The sequence below is a fragment of the Ursus americanus genome, chromosome 3, assembly GCF_024610735.1.
Source record: "Ursus americanus isolate L20-20 chromosome 3, mUrsAme1.1.p, whole genome shotgun sequence".
NCBI lineage: Eukaryota > Metazoa > Chordata > Mammalia > Carnivora > Ursidae > Ursus > Ursus americanus.
Genome location: NC_142129.1, coordinates 63,252,177 through 63,267,054, shown reverse-complemented (window position 1 = coordinate 63,267,054; position 14,878 = coordinate 63,252,177). Strand labels below are relative to the sequence as shown.

The 14,878-nt window shown below is 35.0% G+C and overlaps 1 protein-coding gene and 1 long non-coding RNA gene across 5 annotated transcripts in view; both read left to right on the top strand.

Annotated features, from left to right (window-relative positions):
- Window positions 1-2,099, top strand: part of NXPH1 (neurexophilin 1) — a 285,250-nt gene extending 283,151 nt beyond the window's left edge. For all 3 annotated transcript variants that reach the window (XM_045793163.2, XM_087861038.1, XM_045793162.2), the window contains one exon: window positions 142-2,099. In XM_045793163.2, the coding sequence (XP_045649119.2) occupies window positions 142-903 (762 nt within the window). In that variant the 3' untranslated portion in view covers window positions 904-2,099. The remainder of the gene's footprint in view (window positions 1-141) is intronic.
- A 10,529-nt stretch (window positions 2,100-12,628) lies between these two features.
- The window catches only part of LOC148110406 (uncharacterized), a 335,550-nt gene continuing 333,300 nt past the window's right edge, over window positions 12,629-14,878 (top strand). For both annotated transcript variants that reach the window (XR_015723754.1, XR_015723753.1), the window contains exon 1: window positions 12,629-13,061. This is a non-coding gene — a long non-coding RNA (uncharacterized LOC148110406). The remainder of the gene's footprint in view (window positions 13,062-14,878) is intronic.

The following is a 14,878-nucleotide window of genomic DNA, read 5'->3' as shown; positions in this document are numbered from 1 at the left end:
GATAAATATTGGCCAGATGCTGAAGGTAATTTAAGTGAAGTGTCCTCATTTAATTCCGAGCTTTGAAAAAGGGCTTGGATCTGCGTGTTGGGTGTTCTCAGATACGGAGAGGTAAACACCATTTTTCTGTTCCATTTCCAGGTCACATGTGCCAATTTAACGAATGGTGGAAAGTCAGAACTTCTAAAATCAGGAAGCAGCAAATCCACACTAAAGCACATATGGACAGAAAGCAGCAAAGACTTGTCTATCAGCCGTCTCCTGTCACAGACTTTTCGTGGCAAAGAAAACAATACAGATTTAGACCTGCGATATGACACCCCAGAACCTTATTCTGAGCAAGACCTTTGGGACTGGCTGAGGAACTCCACAGATCTTCAAGAGCCTCGGCCGAGGGCCAAGCGAAGGCCCATTGTTAAGACGGGCAAGTTTAAGAAAATGTTTGGATGGGGTGATTTTCATTCCAACATCAAAACAGTGAAGCTAAACCTGTTGATAACTGGGAAAATTGTAGATCATGGCAATGGGACATTTAGTGTTTATTTCAGGCATAATTCCACTGGTCAAGGGAATGTATCTGTCAGCTTGGTGCCCCCTACAAAAATAGTGGAATTCGACTTGGCACAACAAACCGTGATTGATGCCAAAGATTCCAAGTCCTTTAACTGTCGCATTGAATATGAAAAGGTTGACAAGGCCACCAAGAACACACTCTGCAACTATGATCCTTCAAAAACCTGTTACCAGGAGCAGACCCAAAGTCATGTATCCTGGCTCTGCTCCAAGCCCTTTAAGGTGATCTGTATTTACATTTCCTTTTATAGTACAGATTATAAACTAGTACAGAAAGTGTGCCCCGACTACAACTACCACAGCGACACACCTTACTTCCCCTCTGGATGAGGATGAACATGGGTGAGACTGAAGCCTGAGGAATTAAAGGTCATATGACAGGGCTGTTACCTCAAAGAAGAAGGTCACATCTGTTGCCTGGAATGTGTCTACACTGCTGCTCTCGTCAACTGGCTGCAAATATGCTAGTGGAAAACAATCTGATGTAATTTCTGCCCAGTCAGCTTCATTTCTCAGTATAGTTGTAAATCACCACAGATTTTAAAGGCACACTTGAAGACATGCTCTCACACATAGGTGTACACAAACACGCATTCATATACATTTCAGCTTGCATCTGTCACGATTCCTGTCAAGAGGGCTTTTATTGTCTGACTCATAATGGTTTAGGATAAACTATTGTCAGGCAAAAGGATTAACTAGACAGTGAATGGTTTCTAACACTTGCTGTTATGGAAATCTCTTTTAAAAGTCTTGAGTACATGCTAATCAATAATCCCCATTCATGCATTCCTACTGCTTGGAGTAGCTGTACTGGTAAATACTACTGTAGGAGTATATGCTTGTTAAAATGGAAAAAAAATGTGTCTTTAGAGCTCAGTATTCTTTATTTTATGAACACAACAGTGTAGTAACTTTTTTCCAGCATACAGTAGGCACATTCAAGGTAATCTAAGATGGCTCTTTTTTCTATGGAGGGAGCCTGTTTCAGTAAAGATGAGCAAACATTTGGAATTTACATGTGGGTAGACACTGGATTACAGCTTTCATCACCAGTCATTGGACTTTCGCAAAGTTGAGACCAGCTAAGGCTGCTTAAAATGAGTTCTGATCATTGTATAAGAAGGGAAATGCCTGACAGACACCATGTAAGTTATAAGTGTCTGTCTTATCTTTACTACACATATTGTAACAAATTCAATATCCTAGTCTTCATTTGTATGAATGGTTTGTATTGTACATAGTTTAACCAAGTGTTATTTGAGCTGCTTATTAATATTAACTTGTACTTGTCTCTGCTTGTTATTGGTTAAAAAAAGAAAAAAAAAGGATATGAGGAATCCATTTTATCAATGTAGCTGTGACCTCCATTAAAAAGACAAACTTAATGTACAAAGCATTTATTCAGCTCAAGTATTGTTGAAAGCTATACATATACAACATTACAGTCTGTCTGTATTTAGATATTTTATTTCTGGACAAAATGAAATGTACATAAAAATAAAATGCTTAAAGTTGAGTTTCAATATGTGCTTGTGTAAGATGGTGATTTAAGTGGTTCTGACAAGAAGAATGTGCTGGAATACAGTAATGGTTTTGCATTTCATGTCTCTAAATTTGTACAGAACTATCTAAATTGCTATTAGTTGCTCAGTCAAAACAACTTAGGGGTTTCAATCTCAAGCTTGGGAAGCGGTTTTGGCATACAGCATTGCACACATTTTTGGTTTACTGTTGTTCTAGTGATTCAACAATACCAAAAAATCAGTGAGCAGAAGAGATGACTGAGGTTTCTGAAATATTATAACTATTTTTTTTTTCCTGTGCAGAGTCTTTATTTAGCGGGGAGATCGAGAGGAAGGTAATTTTTTTGGCTGACTTTCTCTGATTCTACTGTAATCACTCAACTGAGAAAATTACAGTAGCAGTGAAGGACTTCGGTGTCTGATTTACTTATACCAGATGGGATCAACTTATCTATATAGCATTGTTTATGGATAGTAAGCTTTCTTTTAAAACATAATTACTGTATGTAATCCCAGCAAAATAAACAGCAGAAAAAATATGCAAGGTAACCTATTTTTAAAGTCACAAATGGGGGATTGAGATATGAAGAGTCTCAAAGGTTAACCAAAGAAGCCAGATTAAAACACTAACCCATTTTCATCTTCCCTTCATGCTGCATAGGGATAAGTATGTTTTCATGTAGAAAATAATCGAAGTACTACAGGGAGCACAAGACCACAGAGTTCTAAAGTGAGAACTCAGCAACTGATTTGACTAAAGAGAGCCTTCAACTGCAAATCGAAGACACATCATTCTGTTAAATGTCCATCTCTCAAAATTCTCCAATATATCTAGACAACCATTTCTATCAATGTATTAATTAATTTGCCATGGAATTTCGAAGCTAATGTTGGGACAGACTCTCTCTGGCACAACAGGCAATAAATGCTTCATGAGTTCCAGCTGTGAGACATATTTGCTACAGATAAATCTTGTTATTCTGGGATTTATTTATCAAAATGATCACTTAGAAGTTAGTTGTGCTTAACAAAAAGGAGAATAAATGAGAAGGAAGATCATTTAAAACATTTTTTTAGGATCATTTGATTAGTGGACCGTGACTTCCATTACGTGGTCTAATCTGTCCTTTTTTTTATTTTTTATTTTTTATTTTTATTTTTTATTTCATTTTATTTTTTTAAGATTTTATTTATTTATTTATTTATTTATTTATTTATTTATTTGACAGGGAGAAAGAGAGCGCAAGCAGGGGGAGCAGCAGGCAGAGGGAGAGGGAGAAGCAGGCTCCCCTCTGAACAAGGAGCCCAATGTGGGGCTCTATCTCAGGACCCTGGGGTCATGACCTGAGCCAAAGGCAGACGCTTAACCCACTGAGCCACCCAGGCACCCCTAATCTGTCCTTTTTTAATTCAAAATTCAAGATTATCAAGATAAAAATACACTTCAGTCTCCACCCATCTGCCCTGCTTTCTAACCTCCCCATGAAATGTTGCTTTTACATTTTTATAAACATACAGAGCATAGCTAACTAACATCCAATGAATTGAATTATATTTCTGTAGTTTTTCTTTAAAAGAAAAAGAAAATGTAGTAAAGTTCCAACAAGAAGTTCAGTTTTTTAAAATCCAAACTTTCAGTACTCTTTTTTTTCTGGCCCTGTACACACTTTTCCCAAATTGCTACATCATCAACACCTCCATCTGTACTATAGAAAAGTCATGATGACACAGGACTTTGTATCCAATATACTCTTCCTGTTCTAGACAAGGATCATGATGAATATGAAGGTTCTAAGGTTTAGATTAAAACTTTACTAGACCAACTTGTTGCTTTAACAAACTGGTTAGTTAAGTTTTAAATATGCTAGAAATCTATTTGTTATTTGGACACATTATATTTTAAGTTGCCCTAAGAAAATCACCTCTAGAATCTTAAATACAATTTCACCCCTTTGCTAAGATACAGAAAAAACAAACAAACAAAACTGCAAGGGGGAAATAGATAGCACTTGATGCAAACATGGGTGTGTCATTACCTATTGTTCTTTTCAGAAACATTTTAGTAAAATTGAAATTATTATGAAGTAATTATTGCAGCTTCTTGCCTCATGGAAGAAAAATGATACAAATTACTGGTTTATCTACTTATGGTAAGAACAATGCATTGCCATGGCATGGTTTCAGTTGGGCATTTTTGAGTCCCTGGCTCTTGTTAGAATTTCTCTGCATGAGTGGAAGGGGTATAACTGTTAATAGAATAGTATTAAAGTTCTGGAAGCAATTATTCTGCAAGTAATTGAGATACTTGTTAAGTTTAAAACTGTGGACTGGGAATCTTCATGTTCCTACATTTCAGCAATAAACTGTAAGCCATATTTTTGCACAGCATAGATTAAAAAAAAATCATGAGAAGCCTGAGAAAGTGTTCTGTCTTTTCCCTTTTCCCCACCGTTTTACATATAAGAAGCAGCTTAACCAATATAAACAGCTCTTTGGAAAAGCAATTTGCATCTCCATCATCAACTTTGCGAAGTTTTAGCCTGAAGCAAAATCAAATGGCTGGGTTAATAAGCCTTTGAAAAACTTGGTTGCTGTACCAGTTTCAGGTATTTATTGATATTTATTCAATTATCAATCTATTTACCTATTTATACTTATTTATCTTTACATTTTTATTTAAATAAAATGCAAATTAGTAGATGCATTAAAAATACAAAATTTAAAAACATTAAGGTGCATAAAGATGATATCTATTTACCTAGTTTATAGGAGACAAAAATTGAGTATCTTAAAGCCAGAATTGGATCCTGAAAAGCTGGTGACTACAGGAGGATTTTCTCAGGAGTCCCATGCATACCAAAGACTGATTTCAGGGATCGGGAGCAGAAAGAAAACTATCCTTAATTTAAAATTGTTGTGTATCATTGTGTTTTATATCCAATACTATCAGAAATATTTTTAAGTAACAAATTTACAATCACTTTTTACTAGGGTAGCAAAGAACAGAATTCTCATGAGAGAATTTTAGTTTCAATTTGTTTGTGTGAGCAAAGTCTAGTGACACAGCCTAAAATAAGAAGACTACCGGTGCCAAGCAGCTGGCCTAGTGCCCCAAGTTTGATCAAAAGCACTTTAATATTTATGGTTCTGCATTTTCAGGAACATGCCTTTTATCACTGATGGATTGGAGCATGACTTTAAAGCTCCCAGAAGTGATGGATTCAGAAGGATTAGAGGTCTTTTGTGGGGGTGCTGAGTGGCTGTTGCCATTGGTGGTGCCTTTGGAGTTGCCAGGTGTTGATTACTCCAAATTCTAACTAGTGACTCAGACATATACCTGAAGCACTGTTCACATCACCCTCACCTGGCAGCAGCTAGCTTTCTATTTCCTAATCCTATGTCAGGGCTCCAAAGAGACAATTAGAATGTTACTGATCTCTGATGGTCAAATTCCTTTACTCAAACAGAGAAGTAAACTTGGCCATTGAGATTGTGACTATTTAAAGAAATAATGCAAGAAAGTTGTTGGAATGTGCTATTGCCAAATAAGTAATTTTTCTCAAAATATCTGCCGTTGTTTCTATTACTGCCAAAATTCACTTTGTCATTTTTCTGAAACCCAATTTTAAAATTAATTTATTTTTTGCAATTTATAAAAGTTTTCAGTAGAAAGCATGGCCAAGTGACATCACCTAATCAAGTTGATAATATTTCATGGACTTTTTAAAAAATTGAAGTGTAATTGGTAAATATGTTTGTTTTAGTCTCAGGTGTACAACATAATGATTTTACATTTGTATATATTGCAAGATGATCATTACAATAAGTCTAGTTAACATCCATCACCATGCATAGTTATAAAAATTTTTTTCTTGTGATAAAAACTTTGAAGATTTACTCTTAGCAGCTTTTAAACATGGGATATAGTATTATTAACTATAATCATCGTGCTGTAGATTATATCCCCGTGACTTGTTTATTTTTTAACTGGAATTTTGTACTTTTGGACCCCTTTCATTCATTTTGTCTGCCACCCCTTGCCCCTTTCTGGCAATCATCAATCTCTTTTCTGCATCTATGAGCTTTTTGTTTGTTTGTTTGTTTGTTTTTGTTTCTGTTTTTTGATTCCAATATAAAGGAGATTATACTGTATTTTTCTTTCTCTGATTTATTTTACTTAGGATAATGCCCTCAAGGTCCATTCATGTCATAAATGGCAAGATTTCATTCTTTTTTATGGTTGAATAACATTCCATTGCATGTGTGTGTGTCCCACAATTTATTTATCCATTCATCCATTAATGGACACTTAACGTTTCCATATCTTGCTATTATAAATAAATAATGCTGCAATGAACATGGGGTGCATATATCCTTTTGAGTTTGTCTTCATTTTCTCTGGATAGATACCTAGAACTGGAATTACTGGATCTTATGGTAGTTCTATTTTTAATTTTTTGAGGAACCTCCATACTGTTTTCCATAGTGACTGCACTAATTTACATTCCCACCAAAAGTGTAAGGGAGTGTTCCCTTTTCTCCACATCCTTGCCAACACTTGTTATTTTTTGACTTTTTGATGATAGCCACTCTGACCTGTATGAAGTAATATCTCTTTGTGGTTTTGTTTTGTACTTCCCAGATGATTAGTGATGTTGAGCATCTTTTCATGTGTCTGTTGGTCATCTGTATGTCTTCTTTGGAAAATTTCCTATCTCATCTTCTGCCCATTTTTTAATTGGATTTTGTGTTTGTTTGCTATGGTGTTGTATGAGTTCTTTGTATATTTTGGATATTAACCCATTATCAGATATATGATTTGCAAATATTTTCTTCTGTTTACTAAATTGCCTTTTCATTCTGTTGATGATTTCCTTTCCTGCACAAAAGTTTTTAGTTTGATGTAGTCCCACATGTTTATTTCTGCTTTTGTTGCCTTTGTTTTTTGTGTCAGATCCAAAAAAATCATCACAAGACTAATGTCAAAGAACTTACCATCTATATTTTCTTCTAAGAGTTTTATAGTTCTAGGTCTTATGTTCAAGTCTTTAATCCATTTTCAGTTAAGTTTTGTGTACGGTGAAAGGTAGTGGGCCAGTTTCATTCCTTTGCATGTAGGTGTCTAGTTTTCCCAGCACCATTTACTGAAGAGACTATATGTTCCCCATTGTATGTTCTTGCCTCCTTTGTTGTAAATTCATTGACTATATGTTTGTGGGTTTAATTCTGGGCTCTCTATTCTCTTCAATTATCTATGTGTCTGTCTTTATGCTAATATTATTTTGATTATTATAGCTTTGTAATATAGTTTGAAATCAGGGAGTGTGATGCCTCCAGCTTTGTTCTCTCTCAAGATTGCTTTGGCTATTCAAGGTATTTTGTGGTTCCACACAAATTTTAGTGTTATTTTTCTAGTTCTGTGAAAAATGCTGTTGGTATTTTGATAGAAATCATATTGAATTTGTAGATTGCTTAGGGTAGTATGGACATTTTAATAATATTAATTCTTCCAAACCATGAGAACAGAATATCTTTCAATTTTTTGAGTTTTCTTCAGTTTTTTTTTCATCCAATGTCTTATAGTTTTCAGTGTACAGAAGAATATTCATCTCCTTGGTTAAATTTATTCCTAAGTATTTTTTTAAACGTAATTGTAAATGGCGTGTTTTTAATTTCTTTTTCTGATATTTTGTTCTTAGTATATAGAAATGCAAATATATGTGTATGTTGATTTTGTATCCTGCTACTTTACTGAATTTGTTCACTAGCTCTAACAGTTTTTTGGTGGATTCTTTAGGGTTTTCTATTTATAATATCAGGTCATCTGCAAATAGTGACATTTTTACTTCTTCCTTTCTGACATGGATGCCTTTTATTTCTTTTTCTTGCCTAGGACCTCCAATGTTGAATAAAATTGAGGTAAATGTGCATCCTTATCTTGTTCCTGAGCTTAGAGGAAATATTGAATATTAGCTGTGGGCTTGTCATATATAGCCTTTATTGTGTTGATACCGGCTTTGTTGAGAGTTTTTTTTTTATCATAAATGGATGTTGAATTTTATCAAATACTTTTTCTGGATTTATTCAGATGGTCACATATTTTTATCCTTCAATTTATTAGTGTGGTATATCATTTTGACTGATTTACAGATGTTGAAACATTCTCCAATCCCTGGAATTAAATCCCACTTGATCATAGTGTGTGATCCTTTTAATATATTGTTGTGTTCAGTTTGCTAATATTTGGTTGAGGATTTTGCACCTATGTTCATCAAGGATACTGGCCTGTAATTTTTTCTTGTGGTATCCTTGCCTGGTTTTGGCATCAGGGGAATGCTGGCCTCATAAAATGAGTTTGTAAGAGTTTCCTTCTCTTCTATTTTTTGAAAGAGTTGGTGAAGGATTGGTATTAATTCTTCTTTAAATGTTTGGTAGAATTCACCAATGAAGCCATGTGGTCCTGGACTTTTGTTTTGGGGAGGTTTTTGATTACTGATTTAATCCCCTACTGGTAGTAATCAGTCTGTTAGATTTTCTACTTCTCCATGAATCAGTCTTTAAATCTAGAAAACAAAGCATTAAAGAACCAGCGATGTTGTAAGTGAAGTCATAAAAATTAGAATCACCTCCATCAGTTGATTCAGTCTCCTATAATTAATTCTTACTTTGCTTCATCTTGGGTTTGCCACTTTATGAATCAGTCAGTTTTCCATTAGAGATTTAGAAATTCTAACCCAGTTTCAGTGTTATGATCTTAAAGTTATCAGAATCCTGTGCTTGTCAGAGTCTTTTCTAAGAATCTCCCTGAAGATATAATACTTTGCAGGAATACTTTTTGCAAAAGGATCAGAGTAAAACAATAACTGTATATAAATGATACAAGACTTAAAAATGGCCGTGGTTAAAGATCTGGTGTGAGCTTATTATAATGTGATTGATAAGGAAATTTGGTTATTTCTGTGACATACATTGTAAAACAATAAGTAAAATTATAACTGATAACATTATATCAGAACACACCAGGATTTTAGGAATTTAATTTCTGAATTACTTGTTTTAACTACCCATATCTTCCATATAAATATGATCTAAGAAGATTAAATATTACTTTTTATTTGACATTTCCCATGAAATTTAACAAATAAGTCTAAAGAAATTAACATTTTTCTTTTTATAAGGACAGAGAGCAACTCTTTTGAGAACTTCTAGGAACCCTCTGGAAAATCCCAAGTTCATTCGAGGGCAAAAAGACTTCATTTAGAATTTGGTTTGGGGGAGTTTGCTAAAAATGTCAAAAGATTCAAAACATTTGATCAAACAGGATGAAACAATACTTAGTTATCCATTAAACCAAAGTGTCAAAAGATTCTAAGGCAAATAGAGAAAGTTACATTGTTGTAAAAAGAAAGTTAGCTCTTTTAATAGAGAACTCATTTTTTATTTGTTTGTTAAAGTAGTCAAAAACCTGATAAAGATAACATTGAACACAGAAAGTATTTTGAGAAGACACAGAATCTTTGTTTCCCAGGCAGATTACATCAAAGAAAAATCTTTGTTTATAAATTTATTAAGAGCACACTAATAATCTAAGAAAAGTTTGTCCTTTAAACAGGGACAAAACCAAATTCTAATTTTATACCAGTACACTTTTGATATTAAAACTCCTTTTTAAAAAATTTAAATAAATCCATTCCAATCTTAGCTTGACCACACATAAAATTCTCTCTCAAGATTTCTTTTCCACAAGCCGTCTACAACTTTTTAATGTCCATTCATCTTTTGCTCCACCCCCTTTTTCATTCTATAGCAATCATTTTATTTTAAGACAAAGTTATTTTCTTTTTTCCTCTCCTTCCCCCCCAAAAACCCCTCATGTCCTTCATACCTTTCCTTATCCAAAAATCACATTCTTATGTACTTTTAATACACAGTTGTTTTCTTTTACCCTTCTTATTTCTAATAGTTTTTATTACATATTTTAATCCTTAACTCTTAGAATCCTTAATTCCTAGGAAACAATTGTGAACTGGCGAATTTATAAATATATTTAGTAATTTCTGAAGTATACTCTTTCTCATAGTAAATTTTTCAATGTGACACAAAACATGTTTACTAATAGATCCAAATATCTTCTCTCTGTAAAAATTTTTAAAAAGACAAAAGAAGATAAACTTATGTTTAACATTTTAATGTTTTCTTTTTGTTTGGAAATAATTTTGATAATCAATGAATACCAAAACAATATTATTTATTTTAATTTATCATAAAATTTTATTTGCATTTATTTAAATTACTTGCTTTTAACAATTATGTTTGAATTAGACATCAGATAGCTCATCTTAAGTTCTTTTTGTTGACAAATTTTGTAATATAAAGATAGCATGAGCTTATTTACCTAGTAAACCCAGGTAGAAAAAGTTGTATGTTTGCATTACATTAATGTTGACAATTCTGAAGACATTCTTGTTTTTGTGAAATCAACAAACTAGCTTTTATCTATCAAAGTTTGTCTCAGATCATGTGAACTTGAAAAACATTTGGTCTAGTTTGTATATTTCTGAGAGTTTTAGAAATACTTTATATAAACTCTTATTTTTCTCTAAGCCATTAAATAGATCTCTTTACAGATTAATTTTGGCAATGCCATCTGAGGTAGAAAAACATCACATATCTATAATATATATACATAGACATACATAAACCTACAGACTGACATAGAGACCTTACGGTTTTCATTCTAAAATTTTAGCTATATCAAAACTTACTAGTTTATAAAAGAACATTTGGATCCAAATTGTGTTTCTAGAAGATGAACAAAGAAGCTAAGTTTACCTGCTCCGATGGCCAAACTTTATTATTAAAGGTTTTATTTGCATGGTGTAAGAATCCTTTTAGAGCTATTTTTGGAGTCATTTCATCTTTTTAGAAGCTTCTGGATACCAATCAAAGAATGCATTCCATTTTCTCTGAGAGGTTTGACACTCTCTTGTCAAGGACATCCTATAAGACAGACTTAACGTAAGTTAAGGTTTCTCCGCTACAATTCCAAATTATCCAAAGTTCCCCAATTTTCTAAAAAGGTACAAGATCCTGGTTCATAGTGGGTATACATTGCGGAAGCACAATTTTTTTGACAGAGGTGAAGAAAGTGTTTTAGACTAGGTGGAGTCCATCTTTGCTTTTAGATTCCTTAGGACGTCTTTAATATGAGATGACCTGTTCCTTAATAGCTATTCCAAAACACAGCTATTCCAAATCATGTATTTTTCCCACTTTTAAATAGAATACGGTGACTTATAAAGAAAATTCAATAAACAAAACACAGTCATGCATAATAAAGTTGGAGAGCTCAAAATGCAAAGAGGGCATTAGTCCAAGAGGCTTACCCTCAAACTCCAGGGTCAGCAAGAGAGCAGTGAACTGAATGGGCTCTGTGGATACCGGCACCTTTTTGCTCGCTGGCTTTGGAGTCATTGAAAGGTCTTCTTTGGATACCATTTCTGATGCCTTGAACTGTCAAAAGTTCAGAAATAACAGAAGTAAAAACAATGCATTACTGAAGTGTTAATTAGTAAGTTTATTATGTGCACACCAAAAAGTTTGCAAATTAGGAACACTTAAACCAAAATGTGGAGTGAGGCTCAGGGGTATATTGTTATAAGGCAGCTTATGTACTTACTGACAAGGCAGTGACCGTTTATTCTTCACAGATTGGTATTCAAATTTTCTTAAATGATAGGGAATTGGTTAGTGGTTACCTCATATCAATTTTGGGAAGCAGTTTAGGTTTTGCTTATGATTTTCAGAGGCATTAGGAAGAAATGACTCAGGATAGGTTAGTCTTGCAAAATAAGCTAAAGTAAGCTTTGTTTGTATGACTAAACTGCTTTTGTCTGCTCAGGGAATTTTTTTAATTGACATATGGCTGATACACAATGTTACATTAGTTTCAGGCGTACAACACAGTGACCTAACAAGTCTATAGTCAGGCTACGCTTGCTAGCTGTGTAGCTACTATTAGTCACCATACAATGCTATTAATATCATTGAATATATTTCCTATGCTGTACCTCTTATTCCTGTGACTTATTCATTCCATAATTGGAAGTCTTCAGGGATTTTTTAAGGCTAGTCTCCATTTGTTTTTGAGTTTCATAGAAAGAAAGAAAGAAAGAAAGGAAGAAAGAAAGAAAGAAAGAAAGAAAGAAAGAAAGAAAAAGAAAGAAAGAAAGAGAAAGAAAGAAAGAAAGAAAGAAAGAAAGAAAGAAAGAAAGAAAGAAAAAGAAAGAAAGAAAGAAAGAAAGAAAGAAAGAAAGAAAGAAAGAAAGAAAGAAAGAAAAGATGGAGCCCGCCAGCTTCAACAAGGCGGAGGGAGAGTGTAAAGATGGCTCCCACTAGCCTCCATCCCAGGCAGTATCTCCGCCTCTCAGCCCAGGGCTTTAAAATTAGCAAACGAGCTTCTTTCGCATAGAATCTGGGCGCTTTTCACGCGGCTCCCTCTGTGCTGGGCCGTGGAGCAGGTGAGACTGGGCACGGGCCCTTTAAGAGCCGCTCCTCAGTTCGCACAGCCTTGTGGGTCTCGCAGGGGCAAGCCTGGTGGTGTTGGAAGTTAGATGTCTGGGAGGCTCGTCTCTCAGGGTAGGTGTTAAAAGTTGGGGTGCCCGATGTGAGGTAGGAAACTTAGCTCCTTAGAGAGAAGCCCCAGGTTTTGCATTCCTTCTGGTTTGTCGCTCACAGTGCCCGGGGTAGGCTTTATAGTGAGATTGTGTGTGAGCCTCTCCTTTCTTCAGAGTGGCATTGCTCTCCTCAGTGTGAAGGCGAGGCTCTGCTACTTTTTAGGGTTCTTTTAGAGGACATTGTTCCATATGCGGCTGTAATTCAGTGACTGTGGGCGGAGGAGAGTTCAGGAGCTTCCTATGTCACCATCTGAATCGGACCCTGCCCGGGAACTTTTTCAGAGAGGTAAGCAAATGTTATTTTCTCTTACTGCTCCCTTCACCCCAAAGAGAAGGGGGTGCACGTCCCTTGTAATGGCTAATATTTATTGAACACTTAAAGATGAGCCGTTTACTCTGCTGAGAAGTTTCTATGCGCTCCCTCATTTATGCTTTACAGCCCTCTGGTCAGGGCCCCTGCTGCAATGAGGAGTCTGAGACCCGGAGACGTGAATTAACTTGTCCTGTAGCACAACTCTTTTTTCTTTCTTTCCTTTCTTTCTTTTGATTTAATTAATTAATTAAGAGAACGTGAGAGAGAGAGAGAAAGCAGGAGCTGGAGGGGCAGAGGGAGACGGAGAGAGAAACTCAAGCCGATTCCATGCTGAGTCCAGAGCCAGACGCAGGGCTCAGGCTCACGGTCCTGATTCACGACCCTGAGATCCATCGGGACCTGAGCTGAAACCAAGAGTCAGTCGCTTAACTGACTGCTCCACCCAGGCGCCCCCAAAGTGGCACAACTCTTTAAGTGATACATCTAGGAGTCCTTCCTGTCTCTAGGACTCCAGAGCCTGACTTTTTAAACTGTTAATTATTCCATTTTTTGGTTTGTTTTTCAAATTGCAAAACAAATACATGCAAAATTAGCACATTTAATATGAACATAGGCAGAGTATATTACATGGAAAAGACATGAAAATTCATATAATCCATTTGTTCTTCAACAAAAGCTGAAGGATACCTCAGAATCCTGTGGCAAATTCAGTCCTGGCCCTGGCTCGGGCAGAAATGGCTTGTCTGTGCCAATCTGCATGGTAGCCAGTGTGGTTTTCTAAATCGCCTTTTGTGAAATCATTCTTGATTTGGGGCCAGAAGTGTCTTTGAGCTTGATGAGTACGAAATTTGTTGGTCAGGGACGAATAGAGCTATAATGTAATTTTGAATTACCCAGCCTCTGCATGGGAATCTCATTTCAGGGAAATCCTACTGTATGTTTAGGAAATTTTCAACAACATGGCTTTAGGTTTTTTCTAAAAAATAAGTCCTTTTAATACGATTTTCAGTCAACTCTGTGCCTTTTCATAATTTGTCATTCTGACCTTCTGCTATTAGAGGCTTTGGATTAGGTTTTTTCACAAAGGGAAAACAAAAACACTTGATGGTATTAAACTTATAAAGTTTAAGTGGATAGGAGGATTTGGAAGGATTGCTCAATCTTTCCGGACACGTTTCATTATTCCTTTGCCATATCTTACTCAGAACAAACGCACCAACAAATTATAGCCATTTTCTTGCTTTACTTCCTCAAGTTGTTTAGAGACCCAGCTTTATACACAAAACAGGAATTAGAGTAATCTTAATGTTTTTGCCTGTTGTCCCCTGGCCCTCTGACTATTAACAGTGATACTTGTTCCAGTTTTTTCTCTTACTCATGTTTTGCTCATGTTCAAAATTAACATTTTCTTTAAGAGAAAGCACAATATGAAGGCAAGTTATATTTCGTTGGTTTAACTAGAGTCCTTCTCAAATTTTACCATGTTATAATGTAATTTATGAACTCTTCCTTCATTGTTAACTGAGCCTAATATCTACCTTTTCATTTTTTCCCAAATTTTAGGGAAAATTGAATTTATCATTAAAATAAAACTTGTGTTCAAGTCTAAAATATGTATAATATTTTACTTTACATAAGTTATAAAAAACTAAGGGAGTAGTTGCATTTACAAGTGGAGTTCTTTATTTTCCTTTTTAAATTTATTTTCATAGATTTTTCTCTTTTCTTTCTCTGATATCAGTTAGATTTTATTCATGCAGGACCTTTTTATGTAAGTGCATTCAAGCCTC